Source organism: Salvelinus sp. IW2-2015, linkage group LG8, assembly GCF_002910315.2.
Source record: "Salvelinus sp. IW2-2015 linkage group LG8, ASM291031v2, whole genome shotgun sequence".
In the NCBI taxonomy this organism is placed as follows: Eukaryota; Metazoa; Chordata; class Actinopteri; order Salmoniformes; family Salmonidae; genus Salvelinus; species Salvelinus sp. IW2-2015.
The window spans coordinates 44,334,589-44,355,128 of record NC_036848.1 but is presented as its reverse complement, the minus strand read 5'-3'; the positions used below and the strand labels follow the sequence as shown (position 1 = coordinate 44,355,128).

At 43.3% G+C, this 20,540-nt stretch overlaps 1 protein-coding gene across 1 annotated transcript in view; it reads left to right on the top strand.

Moving 5' to 3' along the window:
• Positions 1-20,540, top strand: part of LOC111967993 (rho GTPase-activating protein 27) — a 32,163-nt gene that overhangs the window by 5,601 nt on the left and 6,022 nt on the right. The window contains exons 3-8 of the mRNA XM_070444948.1: positions 17,950-18,110; positions 18,168-18,480; positions 19,015-19,254; positions 19,510-19,590; positions 19,725-19,850; positions 20,446-20,535. Coding sequence (XP_070301049.1) covers positions 17,950-18,110; positions 18,168-18,480; positions 19,015-19,254; positions 19,510-19,590; positions 19,725-19,850; positions 20,446-20,535 — 1,011 coding nt within the window. The remainder of the gene's footprint in view (positions 1-17,949; positions 18,111-18,167; positions 18,481-19,014; positions 19,255-19,509; positions 19,591-19,724; positions 19,851-20,445; positions 20,536-20,540) is intronic.

Genomic DNA, 20,540 nt, shown 5'->3' with positions numbered 1-20,540 from the left:
CTAAATTACAGAAAGGCAGAGAGCAGGTTTGTGGCTCTCAACAATTATCCTCAGTGGAATGAATGACACCCTCACTTCCCCTGTCTGTCGGAACAATGAAGAAAGCATCCCAAATGGCACTCTACACCCTGTGTAGTGCACTACTTTTGACCAGGACCAATAGTGCTCAGCAATGAAATGTATAGGGAATATGGTGCCATTTAGGACTCAGAAGGTTGCAACTCATGTGGACGTGCCAGGACCCCTCAAGTGGAGCCCCACTTCCCCACAATGGAGGTCCGTCTCCATGGTAATGTGTGGGGGTTTAGAGTTTAACTCAGAAGAAGCAGCTAGCTAGGGCTTAGGTTAGGTGGCATTGACAACCATGCCATGCAGTGTGTGTATAGGCTATGCACAATGTGCACACTGGTAATCAAACTCACATTTAGGTAATTGTCAAGTCTTTACTCATTCTATCAGTACATGACATGTACTGTAGGCTAGTTCCATTGCTTCCTGATTTGAAGCGCTCWAGGTAAAGGTAATGAACCAAAATATAAACGCAGCWTGCAACAATTTCACATTTTACTGAGTTACAGTTCATATAAGGAAATCAGTGAATTGAAATAAATTCATTAGACCCTAATCAATGGATTTAACATACAGATATGCTTCTGTTGGTCAAATCACATTTATTTATAAAGCCCTTTTTACATAAGCAGATGTCACATAGTGCTTATACAGAAACCCAGCCTAAAACCCCAAACAGCAAGCAATGCAGATGTAGAAGCACGGTGGCTAAGAAAAACTCCCTAGAAAGGCAGGGACCTAGGACAAAACCTAGAGAGGAACCAGGCTATGAAGGGTTGCCAGTCCTTTTCTGGCTGTGCCCGATGGAGATTATAAGAGTACATGGCCATTAAGGCCAGATTGTTCTTCAAGGTGTTCAAATGTTCATAGATGACCAGCAGTGTCACAGACACCTTTGAGAAAAAGAAAAAAAGTTAGGGGCGTGGATTATTAAACCAATCTGTATCTGGTGTGATCACCATTTGCCTCATGCAGTGTGAAACTTCTCCTTTGCATAGAGTTGATCAGGCTGTTGATTGTGGAGTGTTGTCCCACTCTTCTTCAATGGCTGTGCGAAGTTGCTGGATATTGGCAGGAACTGGAACATGCTGTCGATCCAGAGCATTCCAAACAGCTCAATGGGTGACATGTTTGGTGAGTATGCAGGCCATGGAAGAACTGGGGCATTTTCATCTTCCAGGAATTGTGTACAGATCCTTGCTACATGAGGCTGTGCATTATCATGCTGAAACTTGAGGCACGACAATCGATCTCGTCACGGTATCTCTGGCCTAAAGGATCTCATCATGGTATCTCTGTGCATTCAAATTGCCATCGATAAAATGCAATTGTGTTTGTTGTCCGTAGCTTATGCCTGCCTATACCAAAACCCCACCGCCACTATGGAACACTCTGTTCACAACGTTGACATCAGCAAACTGCTCACCCACATGACGCCATACACTTGGTATGTAGTTGTGAGGCCGGTTGGACGTACTGCCAAGTTCTCTAAAATGACGTTGGAGGCGGCTTATGGTAGAGAAATTAACATTCAATTATCTGGCAAAAGCTCTGATGGACATTCCTGCAGTCAGTGTGCCAATTGCACGCTCCCTCAACTTGAGAAATCTGTGGCATTGTGTTGTGTGACAAAACTGCACATTTTAGTGGGCTTTTATTGTTCCCAGCACCTGGTACCATGATCATGCTGTTTAATCAGCTTATTGATATGCCACACCTGTTAGTTGGATGGACTATCTTGGCAAATAAGAAATGCTCACGAACAGGAATGTAAACAAATTTGTGCAAAACATTTGAGAGAAATTTTATTTTTGTGTGTCTGGAACATTTCGGGGATCTTTTATTTGAAGCTCATGAAACCAACACTACATGTTGCGCATATTTTTTTTCAGTGTACATACAGTGGGGCAAAAAAYTATTTAGTCAGCCACCAATTGTGCAAGTTCTCCCACTTAAAAAGATGAGAGAGGCCTGTAATTTTCATCATAGGTACACTTCAACTATGACAGACAAAATGAGAAAAAAATATCCAGAAAATCACATTGTAAGATTTTTAATGAATTTATTTGCAAATTATGGTGGAAAATAAGTATTTGGTCACCTACAAACAAGCAAGATTTCTGGCTCTCACAGACCTGTAACTTCTTCTTAAAGAGGCTCTCTCTGTCCTCCACTCGTTACCTGTATTAATGGCACCTGTTTGAACTTGTTATCAGTATAAAAGACACCTGTCCACAACCTCAAACAGTCACACTCCAAACTCCACTATGGCCAAGACCAAAGAGCTGTCAAAGGACACCAGAAACAAATTGTAGACCTGCACCAGGCTGGGAAGACTGAATCTGCATAGGTAGGCAGCTTGGTTTGAAGAAATCAACTGTGGGAGCAATTATTAGGAAATGGAAGACATACAAGACCACGGATAATCTCCTCGATCTGGGGCTCCACGCAAGATCTCACCCCGTGGGGTCAAAATGATCACAAGAACGGTGAGCAAAAAATCCCAGAACCACACGGAGGGACCTAGTGAATGACCTGCAGAGAGCTGGGACCAAGTAACAAAGCCTACCATCAGGAACACACTATGCCGCCAGGGACTCAAATCCTGCAGTGCCAGACGTGTCCCCCTGCTTAAGCCAGTACATGTCCAGCCCGTCTGAAGTTTGCTAGAGAGCATTTGGATGATCCAGAAGAAGATTGGAGAATGTCATATAGTCAGATGAAACCAAAATAGAACTTTTGGTAAAAACTAAACTCGTCGTGTTTGGAGGACAAAGAATGCTGAGTTGCATCCAAAGAACACCATACCTACTGTGAAGCATGGGGGTGGAACATCATGCTTTGGGGCTGTTTTTCTGCAAAGGGACCAGGACGACTGATCCGTGTAAAGGAAGAATGAATGGGGCATGTATCGTGAGATTTTGAGTGAAAACCTCCTTCCATCAGCAAGGCATTGAAGATGAAACGTGGCTGGGTCTTTCAGCATGACAATGATCCCAAACACACCGCCCGGGCAACGAAGGAGTGGCTTCGTAAGAAGCATTCAAGGTCTGGAGTGGCCTAGCCAGTCTCCAGATCTCAACCCCATAGAAAATCTTGGAGGGAGTTGAAAGTCCGTGTTGCCCAGCAACAGCCCCAAAAACACTCACTGCTCTAGAAGAGATCTGCATGGAGGAATGGGCCAAAATACCAAGAAACAGTGTGTGAAAACCTTGTGAAGACTTACAGAAAACGTTTGACCTCTGTCATTGCCAACAAGGGTATATAACAAGTATTGAGATAAACTTTTGTTATTGCCCAAATACTTATTTTCCACCATAATTTGCAAATAAATTCATAAAAAATCCTTCAATGTAATTTTCAGGATTTTTTTTTCTCATTTTGTCTGTCATAGTTGAAGTGTTCCTATAATGAAATTACAGGCCTCTCTCATCTTTTAAGTGGGAGAACTTGCACAATTGGTGGCTGACTAAATACTTTTTTGCCCCACTGTACCTTTGGGTTCATCTGATATGGTTAGTTGGCTAAACTGTTCTGGATGAGTGGCATTGAATGGTCCTCTGGCACCCCTGCTATACAGCACAAAGGGTAGTGTTCCAAATGGCACCCATTCCCTATTTGGTGCATTACTTTTGACCAGGGCCCATAGGGCTATGGTCAAAATTAGTGCACTATATAGGGAATATAAGGTTCCATTTGGGACAGAACCTAGGGCTGTTCTGCCCCTTATTGGCATGGGGATCCATCCACTGTTGATTAAGGGATGTGTTAGTGCAATCTAAAAATCGTTATATGTAAAAAAAAATATATATATACACTGCTCAAAAAAATAAAGGGAACACTTAAACACAATGTAACTCCAAGTCAATCACCCTTCGTTGAAATCAAACTGTCCACTTAGGAAGCCACTGATTGACAATAAATTTCACATGCTGTTGTGCAAATGGAATAGACAAAAGGTGGAAATTATAGGCAATTAGCAAGACACCCCAATAAAGGAGTGATTCTGCAGGTGGTGACCACAGACCACTTCTCATTTCCTATGCTTCCTGGCTGATGTTTTGGTCACTTTTGAATGCTGGCGGTGCTCTCACTCTAGTGGTAGCATGAGACGGAGTCTAAACCACACAAGTGGCTCGGTAGTGCAGCTCATCCAGGATGGCACATCAATGCGAGCTGTGGCAAGAAGGTTTGCTGTGTGGTCAGCGTAGTGTCCAGCCATGAGAGGCGCTACCAGGACAGGCCAGTACATCAGGAGACGTGGAGGAGGCCGTAGGAGGGCAACAACCCAGCAGCAGGACCGCTACCTCCGCCTTTGTGCAAGGAGGAGCACTGCCAGAGCCCTGCAAAATTACCTCAAGCAGGCCACAAATGTGCATGTGTCAGCATTATGGTCTCACAAGGGCTCTGAGGATCTCATCTCGGTACCTAATGGCAGTCAGGCTACCTCTGGCGAGCACATGGAGGGCTGTGCGGCCCACAAAGAAATGCCACCCACACCATGACTGACCCACCGCCAAACGGTCATGCTGGAGGATGTTGCAGGCCGCAGAACGTCTCACGGCGTCTCCAGACTCTGTCACGTGCTCATGTGCTCAGTGTGAACCTGCTTTCATCTGTGAAGAGCACAGGGCGCCAGTGGCGAATTTGCCATCTTGGTGTTCTCTGGCAAATGCCAAACGTCCTGCACGGTGTTGGGCTGTAAGCACAACCCCACCTGTGGACGTCGGGCCCTCATACCACCCTCATGGAGTCTGTTTCTGACCGTTTGAGCAGACACATGCACATTTGTGGCCTGCTGGAGGTCCTTTTGCAGGGCTCTGGCAGTGCTCCTCCTTGCACAAAGGCGGAGGTAGCGTCCTTCTGCTGGGTTGTTGCCCTCTACGGCCTCTTCCACGTCTCCTGATGTACTGGCCTGTCTCCTGGTAGCGCCTCCATGCTCCGAACACTACGCTGACAGACACAGCAAACCTTCTTGCCAGCTCGCATTGATGTGCCATCCTGGATGAGCTGCACTACCTGAGCACTTGGTGGGTTGTAGACTCCGTCTCTAGCTACCACTAGAGTGAGAGCACCGCCAGCATTCAAAAGTGACCAAAACATCAGCCAGGAAGCATAGGAACTGAGAAGTGGTCTGTGGTCACCACCTGCAGAATCACTCCTTTATTGGGGGTGTCTTGCTAATTGCCTATAATTTCCACCTTTTGTCTATTCCATTTGCACAACAGCATGTGAAATTTATTGTCAATCAGTGTTGCTTCCTAAGTGGACAGTTTGATTTCACAGAAGTATGATTGACTTGAAGTTACATTGTGTTTAAGTGTTCCCTTTATTTTTTTGAGCAGTGTATATATATTTGTAGAATTTAAGTTGTAGCACAGTGGCTGGTACAGGATGATGCTAATGAATAGAGGCTTTAATCGAACAGACTGTACAGAGAGAACCTCCTACCTGTATTCTCTGTGTTCTAGAGCCGCAAAGGCTCCTGAGTGGCGCAGCGGTCTAAGGCACTGCATCTCAGTGCTAGATGCGTCACTACAGACCCTGGTTTGATCCCAGGCTGTATCACAACCGGCCGTGATCGGGAATCCCATAGGGCGGCGCACAATTGGCCCAGCATCGTCTGGGTAAGGGGAGGGTTTGGCCGMGCTAGGCCATCATTGTAAAATAAGAATTTGTTCTTAACTGACTTGTTTAGTTAAGTAAAAAAAAAAGAAATAAAATGTGCCATGTGCAACAGATTTCTGAAATAAGCAGCATTTTAGGTGCAACTGGATAGCAGTCCTGTAGGTTTTACAGTAGTAAATGACAAGGTGTATTAAGGCTCGCACACATCGCACCGAAAGTGGATCTAGCGTTCTTCTGCTGATCTTGATCTTTCAGGTGCTGTGCTTTAGGGACTACCCGCTGTAGACGCCCGTGCTGTGCTTTAGGGACTACCCGCTGTAGACGCCCGACTCGGTGCGCCCTTGGTTCGCAAATTACGCTCAGAGGTGCTAAGTACTCTTGGCCAGCAAACGCTGTTGGTGTGTCTGAGCCCTTAGTGTCTGACTTGCGTCATCTTACATGTCTTGTAACTGTAGCCTTCACTTACACTGTACCATAGGTCTCTGATCAAAGTAGTGCACTATGTAGGGAATAGGGTGCCATTTGGGATGCAGTCTTTAATATGTTTAGAGCTAAGCAGAAGGCACATGAACGTTAAAATAAGCGCTGTCAGTTTCTAATGAAATTTACTGTCAAAAAGAATGCATGCATTTGATCAGAGACTTTTGGTGGGAAAACCCTTCCCTGAAAGTTTTGATTGAATATTGACCACTGTTGGTCTATAGCCTTGATCATCCAAACTAGACATGTCGATGTCGGTCCAATGTTTTCATGTGTCAACAGGACCAATGTCCCAAAGATCTTTTAAAAGAGACGCCAAAATGTATTTTCGACTCAACATACACTATCTCAACCCCTCTGTGGTTTTGGCAGGGTGTACTGTCCTTTCAGCTGACTGTGTGTGTGAACCTTTGTGTGTGCGTGTCCATTCTCCCGTGCTGTGATTGGGACTAGGACTTCGAGAGGCACTGGGGGACCCTGAACAGACAGCCTCTGAGTCTGAACAGATCACAACATAACCTAGAGACAGACAGTACAGCAGCTGTTGTAAGTTGCTCTGTTCTGCAGACCAAAGTCACATGCCAGGAAACTGTTCCTGCTCTCTGACAGAATAGAACACTGGGTAGCGTGTTGTTCAGGGGAAGGACATACAGGTGAGTCCATTGTCTGATTGATCCCCTCCTCAGCAGCAACACTGGCCAAATGGCACCCCATTCCCTATATGGTGCACTTTACTTTGCTTACTACTGTTGACCAGAGCACTATGGGCCCTGGTCAAAAGTAGTGCACTTTAAAGGAAATAGGGTGCCATTTGGGACTGTCTGTGAGTGAGATGTTTTCTGATTCAATTGAAGTGGTTGTCCTTGAATTATACCTGTGCTGCTCAGGGATATTATGTTTTATTGTGGTCATTTAGCTTTGGTAGTGGTGAGTGGTTAGTCTTGGTTTATTGGTACTAGTGTGTGAACCAGAGCAACAGTTCTAGCACTACCAGAGACCATAGGGTCAAAAACAGTGCACTACAAAGCGAATAGGGGGTCATCTTGGACATATCCTAGGCATGGCTTCTTAACTGAAATCATGGGGATGTTATTTGAGAGTAAGGATGGGTGAATACATTTCGATGAATCCAACATTTAGGCTAACACGCAATCTCATGATCCCGAGACTGTCATGATGGTTGGACTATCGAGTGGAGTGGACTATCCTAGTTAAATAAAAATGAACTCAATTGACATGAAAGTGAATGTAGGAATGCATTGCTTATATGATCCAATTAATCAGCAATTCCTTAACTATTGTTGTAAACAAACTATTCATGTGAAAAAGAATAGTAATAGTGTTATCTTCATGTTCATGCATCACTAGATGTATTGCTTTGGTAAACACACACACACCACTTGAGTGGGAGGTGGAAAGCCATCATTTTTCTCTGTACTTGTGTAGTATCTCCTCTAGCGGCTCCCATTGACTGCTCCTCAGCTGTAATGAGACTATTCAGTAACTGCATTTGCACAGGCAACCCAATTCTGATGTTTTTTTCTCACTAATTGGTCTTTTGACCAATCAGATCAGTGCCGAAAAAGATCTGATGTGAAAAGACCTGATGTGACTCGTCAAAAGAACAATTAGTGGAATAAAATATCAGAATGGGGCTGCCCGTCTAAACGCAGCCAATGTCTCAAGTATCTTGTCTCCTTGGTCAAGTAATCATATTAGATCCGGAATGTCTTTCATGTCTTTCATGTCGTCTTGATGCATGTTTTTTTACATATATTTTTTTTACATATTCTATATTCGTGATGATAAGGTTAACTGTTTGGGACTTGGCTATCAAAGCTCCTGAGATCTGCTTACCTTAAGTAAATATGTATTTTAGCTAAGTAGCTTTACTGTGTACAGTATTGCAGGCATTCTTGGTCAGCAGTTGTTACCACGTATCTTTAACTATTGGGCTCTTATAATGTTACCACAGTATATTCAGACATTACCATATCGTTTCTCTTTTGTATACATCTCTATGTACCATCTATGTTCTAGAATATCTATGTTCTAGAGATCTGTTTTCCTGCAGATCCTACTGAAGCTGTTTTTCTGCCTCGTGGCAGTCAGAAGAGCGTCACTCAGCCTGGCCTGAGGAGATGGGTAGGGAAGTGATAAGGTTGGTGTGCTGTATGTAGATTGTAGGAGGTAGAACTAGAATTCCACACAGCATTCTCTGGGGTAATCCAGGATTCTAGGCCATGAGGAGTGATGTAACGGGGGAGGAGTCAGACTCATTCAATAGGCCGACTGTTTTTGTGGTGTGATTAGGGCCCCAATTTGCTTCCCTATTGTTTGATTGGATGATTGCTAAAGCGGTTAAGTAATCAGGCAGATTGCTGATTCATAGCATTGCTCAAGGCTAGGGTATGAGAGAAATTTCATCTTTTTCTCCTTTAGGGCAATTAGAGACTATGCAAAACATTGCAATCATCTCCTAGTTCAACAACATAACAATGTTTCCTCTTCCACAGTGCTTCTCTTTCACTCTTTTGGTTGGAATTTCAATTTGAAACACTCACAAAACAGAGGATGTATGATCTTTGACAAACTTTWAAAAAATCATGAATTAAATTACTTGAATTTGAATGGGCCATATCCCCTGTTAAGTTATCTGTCTGCATCAATGAAGTGTGTCGTCCACTCAGGTCCTTGTTTGTGAGTCTGAAATACAGGCCTCCTCTGTGCTTACGTAATAGCATAAGCATAGTGTGAGGCTGCTGGCCCGGGCACATTTGAATAGCAAAACACCTTGTGCCCAGGTACCAAATATAGAGGTGAAATATTTGGGATGTTCCAGGAACTGTATTTCATGATACAGTGCCTTCGGAAAGTATTCAGACCCCTTGACTTTTTCACATTTTGTTAGGTTACAGCCTTATTCAAAAATTGATTACATTTATTTTTTTCCTCATCAATCCACACACAATACCCCATAGTGACAAAGCAAAAACAGGTTTTTAGAAATGTTTGAAATTTATTCAAAATAAAAACTGAAGTATTACATTTACATACAGTTGAAGTTTACATACACCTTAGCCAAATACATTTAAACTCAGTTTTTCCACAATTCCTGACATTTAATCCTAGTTAAAATTCCATGTTTTAGGTCAGTTAGGATCACCACTTTAAGAATGTGAAATATCAGAATAATAGTAGAGAGAAGAATTTATTTCAGCTTTTATTTCCTTCATCACATTCCCAGTGGGTCAGAAGTTTACATACACTCAATTATTATTTGGTAGCATTGCCTTTAAATTGTTTAACTTGGGTCAAACATTTTGGGTAGCCTTCCACAAGCTTCCCACAATAAGTTGGAGGAATTTTTGCCCATTCCTCCTGACAGAGCTGGTGTAACTGAGTCAGGTTTGTAGGCCTCCTTGCTCGCGCACACTTTTTCAGTTCTGCCCAATTTTCTATAGGATTGAGGTCCTGTCTCTTATACACATCTAGATGTGTATAAGAGACAGGTGGGGCTCCTTGCTCGCGCACACTTTTTCAGTTCTGCCCAATTTTCTATAGGATTGAGGTCAGGGCTTTGTGATGGCCACTCCAATACCTTGACTTTGTTGTCCTTAAGCCATTTTGCCACAACTTTGGAAGTATGCTTGGGGTCAATGTCCATTTGGAAGACACATTTTCGACCAAGCTTTAACTTCCTGACTGATGTCTTGAGATGTTGCTTCAATATGTACACATAACTCTCCTTCCTCATGATGCCATCTATTTTGTGAAGTGCACCAGTCCCTCCTGCAGCAAAGCACCCCCACAACATGATGCTGCCTCACTCATACTTCACTGTTGGGATTAGAGGTCGACCGATTAATCGGAATGGCCGATTAATTGGGGCCGATTTCAAGTTTTCATAACAATCAGAAATCGGTAATTTTGGACTCCGATTTTGCCGATTAAAAAAAAATAATAATAATAATTAATTTGATTTTTTTTACACCTTTATTTATCTAGGCAAGTCAGTTAAGAACACATTCTTATTTTCAATGACGGCCTAGGAACGGTGGGTTAACTGCCTTGTTCAGGGGCAGAACGACAGATTTTTACCTTATCAGCTCAGGGATTCAATCTTGCAACCTTCTAGACATGATATTCCTCATGTAATGTTAATGGGGAGCCAACATGGCTGCCATAGAATGTTGTAGTGTCTTGTAAACGTGTCATAATGCTCATTCTAGACATGATATTCCTCATGTAATGTACGGTTACGCGAATGCAGTAAGAAGCCAAGGTAAGTTGCTAGCTAGCATTAAACTTATCTTATAAAAAACAATCAATCAATCATAATCACTAGTTATAACTACACATGGTTGATGATATTACTAGTTTATCTAGCGTGTTCTGCGTTGCATATAATCGATGCAGTGCGCATTCGTGAAAAAGGACTGTCGTTGCTCCAACGTGTACCTAACCATAAACATCAATACCTTTCTTAAAATCAATACACAGAAGTATATATTTTTAAACCTGCATATTTAGCTAAAAMAAATCCAGGTTAGCAGGCAATATTAACCAGGTGAAATTSRGTCACTTCTCTTGCGTTCATTGCACGCAGAGTCAGYGTATATGCAACAGTTTGGGCCGCCTGGCTCATTGCGAACTAATTTGCCAGAATTTTACGTAATTATGACATAACATTGAAGGTTGTGCAATGTAACATTGCAACAATATTTAGACTTATGGATGCCACGCGTTAGATAAAATACGTAACGGTTCCGTATTTCACTGAAAGAATAAACGTTTTTTTTTTTCGAGATGATAGTTTTCGGATTCGACCATATTAATGACATAAGGCTCGTATTTCTGTGTGTTATAATGTTATAATTAAGTATATGATTTGATAGAGCAGTCTGACTGAGCGATGGTAGGCACCAGCAGGCTCYTAAGCATTCATTCAAACAGCACTTTCGTGCGTTTTGCCAGCCGCTCTTCGCAATGCTTCAAGCATTGCGCTGTTTATGACTTCAAGCCTATCAACTCCCGAGATTAGGCTGGTGTAACCGATGTGAAATGGCTAGCTAGTTAGCGAAGTGCGCGCTAATAGCGTTTCAAACGTCACTCGCTCTGAGACTTGGAGTAGTTGTTCCCCTTGCTCTGCATGGGTAACGCTGCTTCGAGGGTGGCTGTTATCGATGTGTTCCTGGTTCGAGCCCAGGTAGCGGCGAGGAGAGGGATGGAAGCTATACTTTTACACTGGCAATACTAAAGTGCCTATAAGAACATCCAATAGTCAAAGGTATATGAAATACAAATCGTATAGAGAGAAATAGTCCTATAATTCCTATAATAACTACAACCTAAAACTTCTTGCCTGGGAATATTGAAGACTCATGTTAAAAGGAACCACCAGCTTTCATATGTTCTCATGTTCTGAGCAAGGAACTTAAACGTTAGCTTTCTTACATAGCACATATTGTACTTTTACTTCTCCAACACTTTGTTTTTACATTATTTAAACCAAATTGAACATGTTTCATTATTTATTTGAGGCTAAATTGATTTTATTGATGTATTATATTAAGTTAAAATAAGTGTTCATTCAGTATTGTTGTAATTGTCATTATTACAAATAAATAAATAAAAATCGGCCGATTAATCGGCATTGGCTTTTTTGGGTCCTCCAATAATCGTTATCGGCGTTGAAAAATCATAATCGGTCAACCTCTAGTTGGGATGGTGTTCTTCGGCGTGCAAGCATCCCCCTTTTTCATCCAAACATAACCATGGTCATTATGGCCAAACAATTCCATTTTTGTTTCATCAGACCAGAGGACATTTCTCCAAAAAGTATGATCTTTGTCCCCATGTGCAGTTTGCAAACCGTAGTCTGGCTTTTTTATGGCGGATTTGGTGCAGTGGCTTCTTCCTTGCTTCGCGGCCTTTCAGGTTATGTCGATATAGGACTTGTTTTACTGTGGATATAGATACTTTTGTACCTGTTTCCTCCAGCATCTTCACAAGGTCCTTTGCTGTTGTTCTGGGATTGATTTGAACTTTTCGCACCAAAATACGTTCATCTCTAGGAGACAGAACGCATCTCCTTCCTGAGCGGTATGACGGCTGCATGGTCCCATGGTGTTTATACTTGCATACTATTGTTTGTACAGATGAACGTGGTACCTTCAGGCATTTGGAAATTGCTCCCAAGGATGAACCAGACTTGTGGAGGTCTACAATTTTTTTCTGGGGTCTTGGCTGATTTATTTTGATTTTCCCATGATGTCAAGCAGAGAWMCACTGAGTTTGAAGGTAGGCCTTGAAATACATCCACAGGTACACCTCCAATTGACTCAAATGTTGTCAATTAGCCTATCACAATCTTCTAAAGCCATGACATCATTTTCTGGAATTGTCTAAGCTGTTTAAAGGCACAGTCAACTTAGTGTATGTAAACTTCTGACCAACTGGAATTTTGATACAGTGAATTATAAGTTAAATAATCTGTCTGTAAACAATTGTTGGAAAAATTACTTGTGTTATGCACAAAATAGATGTCCTAACCGATTTGTCAAAACTATAGTTTGTTAACAAGACATTTGTGGAGTGGTTGAATAACTAGTTTTAATGACTCCAACCTAGGTGTATGTAAACTTCTCACTTCAACTGTAAGTAGTTATAGCCTTTACTCAGTACTTTGTTGAAGCACCTACCTTTGGCAGCAATTACAGCCTTGAGTCTTCTTGGGTATGATGCTGCAAGCTTGGCACACCTGTATTTGGGGAGTTTCTCCCATTCTTCTCTGCAGATCCTCTCAAGCTCTCAGGTTAAATGGGGAGCGTCGCAGCACAGCTATTTTCAGGTCTCAACAGAGATGTTCGATCGGGTTCAAGTCCAGGCTCTGGCTGGGCCACTCGAGGACATTCAGAGACCACTCCTGCATTGTCTTGGCTGTGTGCTTAGGGTCATTGTCCTGCTGGAAGGTGAACCTTCACCCCAGTCTGAGGTCCTGAGTGCTCTGGAGCAGGTTTTCATAAAGGACCTCTCTGTACTTTGCGCTATTCATCTTTGCCTCGATCCTGACTAGTCTCCCAGTCCCTGCCGCTGAAAAACATCACCACAGCGTGATGCTACCACCACTATTCTTCACCATAAGGATGGTGCCAGGTTTCCTCCAGACGTGACGCTTGGCATTCAGGCGAAAGAGTTCAATCTTCGTTTCATCAGACCAGAGAATCTTGTTTCTCATGGTCTGAGAGTCTTTATGTGCCTTTTGGCAAACTCCAAGCGGCCTGTCATGTGCCTTTTACTGAGGAGTGGGTTCCGTCTGGCCACTCTACCATAAAGGCCTGATTTGTGGAGTGCTGCAGAGATGGTTGTCCTTCTGGAAGGTTCTACATCTCCACAGAGGAACTCTAGAGCTCTTTCAGAGTGACCATTGTGTTCTTGGTCACCTCCCTGACCAAGGCCCTTCTCCCCTGATTGCTCAGTTTGGCCGGGCTACCAGCTCTAGGAAGAGTCCTGGTGGTTCCCAACTTCTTCCATTTAAGAATGATGGAGGCCACTGTGTTCTTGGACCTTCAGTGCTGCAGACATTTTTTGGTACCGTTCCCCAGATCTGTGCCTTGACACAATCCTGTCTCTGAGCTCTACGGACAATTCCTTTGACCTCATGGCTTGGTTTTTGCTCTGACATGCACTGTCAACTGTGTGCCTTTCCAAATCATGTCCAATCAATTGAATTTACCACAGTTGGACTCCAATCAAGTTGTAGAAACATCTCAAGGATGATCAATGGAAACAGGAGCTTAATTTCGAGTCTCATAGCAAAGGGTCTGAATACTTATGTAAATAAGGTATTTCTGTTTRATAATTTTAATACATTTGCAAAAATGTCATTGGGTTATTGTGTGGAGATTTTTTTATTTAATCAATTTCAGAATAAGGCTGTAAAGTAACAAAATGTGGAAAAAGTCAAGGGGTCTGAATACTTTCTGAAGGCACTGTACTGTTGGTTTTGTGTGTTATGATACTATTAGTTGATGAATTATGATGATGCTATTTGTTGCAGTGGTATGATARGTATTATGATACTATTAGTTGTGTTAGTATGGATGTTATGGTACTACATTTCAGCCAAAGGCTTCAGACAGTCAGCAGTCTGATCTGTGAACAGTCTGATCCTCCCTGGAAGGAAGTGATGGTTGAGCAACTGTCCCTTCACTAAAGTTTCCTGTCTCAAGTCAAACACCCACCTACTCTGCAGTCTGAGCTTCAGCTACTCTGGGTTCCTCCTAGTTTTATAGCAACATTGTCCATTGAAATGTGTACATTTCTCCTCTACACAGAGCACAATTGTACTTTTCTATGTAAATTTGTCAAGCAATTCTTAAACATTTGTTGTCATTTGATTTGGAAACCAATAGTAGTAGTCAGATTCTTACTGTTAATGCTACTTTCAGGGAGATTAAGGAATTTCTAATGTTAATGTAAAGACTACTTCACAAAGAGAAGGAGATATAACCCAAACCAGAGTTATAACAGTCATACCATGACCTTTGTGAGTACAGTGGACTAGCTAAACCCAGAGTTTTTTTTTTCAGTATCCTCTTAGTTCTGCCCTGGCTTCCTCGCTAATTAATCTAATTCACCACTTGAGTAAAGGAATGCACTCTCCTAAAGCTTTGTTTCCATGCCAACATTTCCTTTTCCATCATTGCTAAGACAGCAAGGAAGTGGGTTAAAATGACCTGTCCTCTCTCTATCTGCCTCCTCCCTCTCTCTCTCTCTCGCTCTCTCTGTTTCTCTATCTCTCTATCTGCCTCCGCCCTCTCTCTCTCTCGCTCTCTCTGTTTCTCTATCTCTCTATCTGCCTCCTCCCTCTCTCTCTCTCTCTCTCGCTCTCTCTGTTTCTCTATCTCTCTCTCTGCCTCCCTCCATCTGAAACACGGCTCCCTCCCCCTGTCATTGTAAGAGAGTAGGCAGTTCTCCTTTCCGAGGCATCTCTGTCATTGGTGTGTGTGCGCACGGTGTGTGTGCCTGCCTGCCTCGGCTCCTGTCAGTTCTGTCCTGTGGTAGCTAGTGTAGCTGTGTAGCTCTGCTCTGGTCAGCTGTATTATATGGCTCTACTAATTAGGATTACATAAACATGGTGGATCTTTATGCAAAGCCCCGGCATGGGTATCAGACCCGGGGGGGCTTGGCTCTACCAATTGCAAACCAGGTAGGTCCAGAACAAACTATATAGCGTATGTCTCTAAATGCAACAATGCAGCCTCACCAAAACTGTCAGTGCACTGGTTTTGATGGATCTATGACTAAATTGGCTGGTTCTGAATGTAGATCAGAGTGTGTTGGGTTTGTTGTACAGTGTATATACAACATTGACAGTGTTTACGTCTACCTTGTTATCACTTTCTTGCTTCCTGTTTAGTCTACTTTGTCTCACCCTTCTGCGGATATATTGCTTCAGCTCAACTTTGTTTTCCTCTGTTGCCGTGTACGTCAACCCCAGAGAGCATGCTCAGTAACACAAGTAATGCCGCCTTCCGCATGGTTAGTGCATAGATCCATTAAGCACTCTTGACGTTAGAGTTTTGCCAGGTGTAAGTTGACAAATTTGCCAACACAAAACCATAGTTTCTCACATATGGGTATTACATTTACTGTAAGGTGCTTACTGTGTGTGTTGATGAAATGGGTAGATTGAGGGTTTTGCCTGTTTATGTTAATTGGTGACACTGACATTTTGCCCACACAAAGACCGACTTTCTCACTTCTGGCTAGTGTGTGTTTACTGTGTGGTGTTTGCTCTGGGTAGATGTATTTTCCAGTGGGCAGGGGAGGGGGCATTTCAGAATCAACACAGCGAGAGATCAATGATGCAACTCTAATTTCCTCTCGCTTGTCTGTATTTTGTTGATCTATTTTCGGTTCAATTGCCTGGTCATGTGTATTGATTACCTTGTGGTGATAATGAGATCAATAATGATGCTAATGACAGGCCAAAAACCTCTAGATGGGACACCGAGTCCATATCTGATACAAAATGTATTATTATTAACCAGAGGAAAATAGTCAAATGTATTCATTTCTATCCATATCTGCCTTCCGACCTTTGACCCATATAAATAGGCTTCCGACCTGTCACCGTTCATCAAACCAGTGGTAGGTTTTCATAGTCTAAAGGATCCTGGTGTGATAGTTCCAACCAGAAGGCACAGCTGATCAAGGTCCCTGGTAAATATAGACTATGAGAGAGGGAGGGAGAGATCAACAGTCCCTCTCACAGTGCCATGATGATGACAACATATTCATCAGGGTTCCCAGAGGGACGTCCCAGGAATCATAAAGTCAGTCAGACACCTCCTCATTGGAATACAGCAGGTGAAACTTAGGCCACTGGAACAGATAAGAAAAGACTCCAGGTTAGACTCGGGCCTCTGAAAATGTAGGATCAGATCGTCTATTTTAGATGGGGGTCATTTCAACGGAAGTAGGTAGCCTAGTGGTTAAGAGTTTTGGGCCAGTAACTGAAAAGTTGCTGGTTCGAATATCCAAGCCAACTAGGTGAAAAATCTGTCTGTGCCCTTGAGCAAGGCACTTAACCCTAATTGCTCCTGTAAGTCGCTCTGGTTAAATGACCAAAATATAAATGAAAAACATTGATTTTAGCAGGAGTAAGTGAGTGTGCCAATATTTTCTGGAATGATGAACACAGACGTACATTAGGCATTTACATCTCTCTCCTTCACTCTCATTTATTCAATACAATTAAAACAACTTTATTTATCTGAGGGGCAATTTCTTGGGGCAGTCTGCAACAACAATGACAACAGGACTAACATGTAGGCTAACTAACCTAACCATGTGTATTGGTCTTGACTAGGCCTATATTTACATACTGGTAATATATTTTGCCTCCTACTGTAAAAGGGTTTCTATAACTGTGGGTCGCAGATAAGAGGAAGAATAAAATGTAATATTAACTTATATTCAGTCAACAGTTGAATTTGATTATATTCAGTGAAAGTGTGAGTTATTTTTTTTCTTCAGTTCTGTATTGTGGAGAATTGAAAGTGCGCCTGCTGTAGTTGATTAGTAACCATTGTCGAACTTTTGAATGAAACCTGAATATTGGCCTTCTATATTTGTTTGTGGACAGTTGTTATTGTTCTGMAACATTACCACCACCCTTAGACGAAAGACAATGTCGCACAGTAATGCCTGGGTGGACTGTGAAGTAGGCATAGAGTTTTAGTTTGTCGAGTGTTGCACCTCCACTTTTGGCAATGCAGAGTCTGTGTCTGTGGMTAACTGGGTAATAGTGGGTGTCTGTAAATTTAGACGAGCCGGTGGGTTGTGGTCTGGAGCTCAATGCTTTCTGTTTAACTTTAATTTTACTTTCTGAGCTGACTGCACTGGAAGAAAGACTTGTGTCACCCTCTTTCTGAGTGCTATAGGTGAAAGTGGCTTTTTGTCTCTCCAGAAATATCACAGCTTCTTTTATCTACTCAGAACCAACTGTCTATAGAGCTGTGAGACTAAAGTTGATGTTAGTTTTTTATTCACAGGTTTGTCTCTCTGCTGCATTAAGTATTCTGACAGCCTAGAATGAGTGTCACTTGACCTCAGCCTCGTCCCAGATCTGGTTGTGCTGTTTTTCCAACTCCTATGGTTATTGTCAACACATGAACAGATCTGGGACACGGCTTGGCGTCACTCTGTAGTTCTAAACTTTTCCAGATGACCCCTGACCCATATTTCCTGCTCTTCCCATAGGTTGACAATGAGAGTGCCCAGAACGCTGTGTACGTCAATGTAGCGGAGCTCCACAGAAACGTCTCTGAGTCCCCTCCCTCGGCCTCCTCCCCTCCCTGCTCTCCACCTTACCTGGACTCTGAGGGATGGGAGGTGCACACTGACCAGGAGAGTGGACAGGAGTACTACTGTCTCTTATACACATCTAGATGTGTATAAGAGACAGCTGACCAGGAGAGTGGACAGGAGTACTACTACCACCCTGAATCGGGGCAGACCACCTGGGACAACCCCCACATAGACCCTGAGGCTCCCGCTGAGGAGCCTGTGTGTTCGTCTCCCTCGCCCTCCTCTCAGTCCCCCACCTCCACCTCTGTCTCCCCCCCTGCATGGACCGCTGACTGGGAGCAGTGTTTGGATGTGACTAGCGGTCGCCAGTACTTCTACAACCCAGTATCGGGGGACACGTCTTGGGAGCCCCCAGAGCCACAGTGCCCCTACCCCCCTCTGATGGAGCCGCTGAGTGGGCACAGCTCTCTGGAGGAAGGGCCGGTAAGGCCTGCTCCACTTAGACACTCACTTACTTAGTCTATTATAGTTTCACCCATGGGAAATCTACAAATAATACAACACTCATCTTTTTAATGAAGTTAAGCTCCTGCTAAGTCCTARACCTACAGTACATAGCAGACAGTTATTTTTCATAGATGTAATTTTCCTCAAACTATTAGGCAATGCATTCTGTGCATTCTCACGTTGACCTCATTGTGAACTTTTTGCGAACTGCATTCTTGTGTTTTCACAATTCTAAAGAGATGTGAAAGAATAAGCTAAAAGCTGTTTAAAAAACTGCTTAGTTGAAATGAGGAACTTTGAATAGCTGAAAGGAACCMAGGAGGAAGGTTATCCATTGTCCTGGTCTCGATCTGTTTTGAAGCAGCATAATGAGAACACTGAATGTAACATTCTCACAACGTGTGTGTGTATGTATGTATCTCTGTGTTGTCTGTCCTGTCTGTGGGTGTGTGTCTGTTCACACGCATGTGTGTGTGCATGATGTGTGTGTGCGTCTGTGTGTGTGTCCAGCCTCCCCTGCCTGAGGAGGACTACCCAGCCGAGGCTGACCTACCTGAATCCCTTGAAGAGAAGCCATTGGCTTTGTCCCCAGTGGACCCTCACTCCTTCCATAACGACTACAACCCCAGCCATGTGATCCAGGCGGTCATCCCCAGGGCCAGCATGGACAGGAGCGCCCCAACTGGCTGGAACCTCAATGTAGACCCTGATGGAACATGGGTGTTCTCCAGCAAACACTCACCTGAGCAGGTACACAGATCCTTTATTTATCCATTATTTATTCAGGTTAGTCTCATTGAGGTAAAAATATACTTTTCAAGAGAGAACTGTCCAGGAATGAAATCTAGGGGGAAACCATGCCACTCAGCTTGAAGGATTATTACCGGGCCACCTGATTCGGGTGGCGTTCAGTCAGATACCGCTGCAGTATATGCAGTCCATTTTCTCCATGATGATGCAGTGCTATATGGATATTTAACTGGACGTGTGTGTGTGTGGTAACAGTGGATCAAATCATTGGACGACAGAGGACAGACGTACTACTACCTGAGAGACGGCTCCAGATCCCAGTGGAACCTGCCTGAGGTAGAGATCAAGATTAAACACCCATGGCAATTCATTCTACCATACAGATTTAGATAGGTTAATTTCTAACTTATGAATTACTTATTTGGGAGTTTCTTGTATAGAGTTTCTCCTCTATCATTTAACCCCTCCAGGCCCCTGTAGCATCAGGCCAGTCTAAGGTGGGAAACGGTGTTGCGCTGGACGGGGGGTCTCTATCTATGAAGAACTGGAGACACACCATGGGTCCAGCTCACTTCAGCTCAACCATGGAGGAAAGGGTTAGTGTTGCTAGTACACACACACACACACACACACACACACACACACACACACACACACACACACACACACACACACACACACACACACACACACACACACACACACACACACACACACACACACACACACAGCTCACATCCCCCTAACCAGAGCCCACCACAATAGAGCTATAAGAACTACAGTAGGAGTGTCAGCTGGCTCTGACAGCAGTGTTTAGAGTGAAGTGACTGGGAACACCATATGAACACCTGACCCTCTCAGCTCTCATACAGCGCCCCTTTTGACACCGTTTCCTAAATGAGAGAGAGAGCCAAGCACCTGGAACACCTATTATGTTTCACTTCTATTCTTAGGATCACTGTGTTCAGCCAGTGACATTTGCTGTCGTAACAATACAGTGGTCTATACCACACATATAAAAGAGTAGATTGTGTACTCTGTGGTAAGATTAACTGATTGCAGACACTAGGAAGTCAGGAACTATGCTCAATTGATATAATGGAATATGAATTAAACAATTATGTTTAGATGGGATGTCGTTTTGGTCACATTGTGACGAAGTAAAGTGTCCTTTATTCCCCTATTGGTCAGAAGTTCTTCCCGAATCACAGAAGAAATGCCTCGGACTACGGCAGCGAGGGTTCCAGTGCAGACAACTCTCCAGAGATGGGGCAGCATCACGTGAG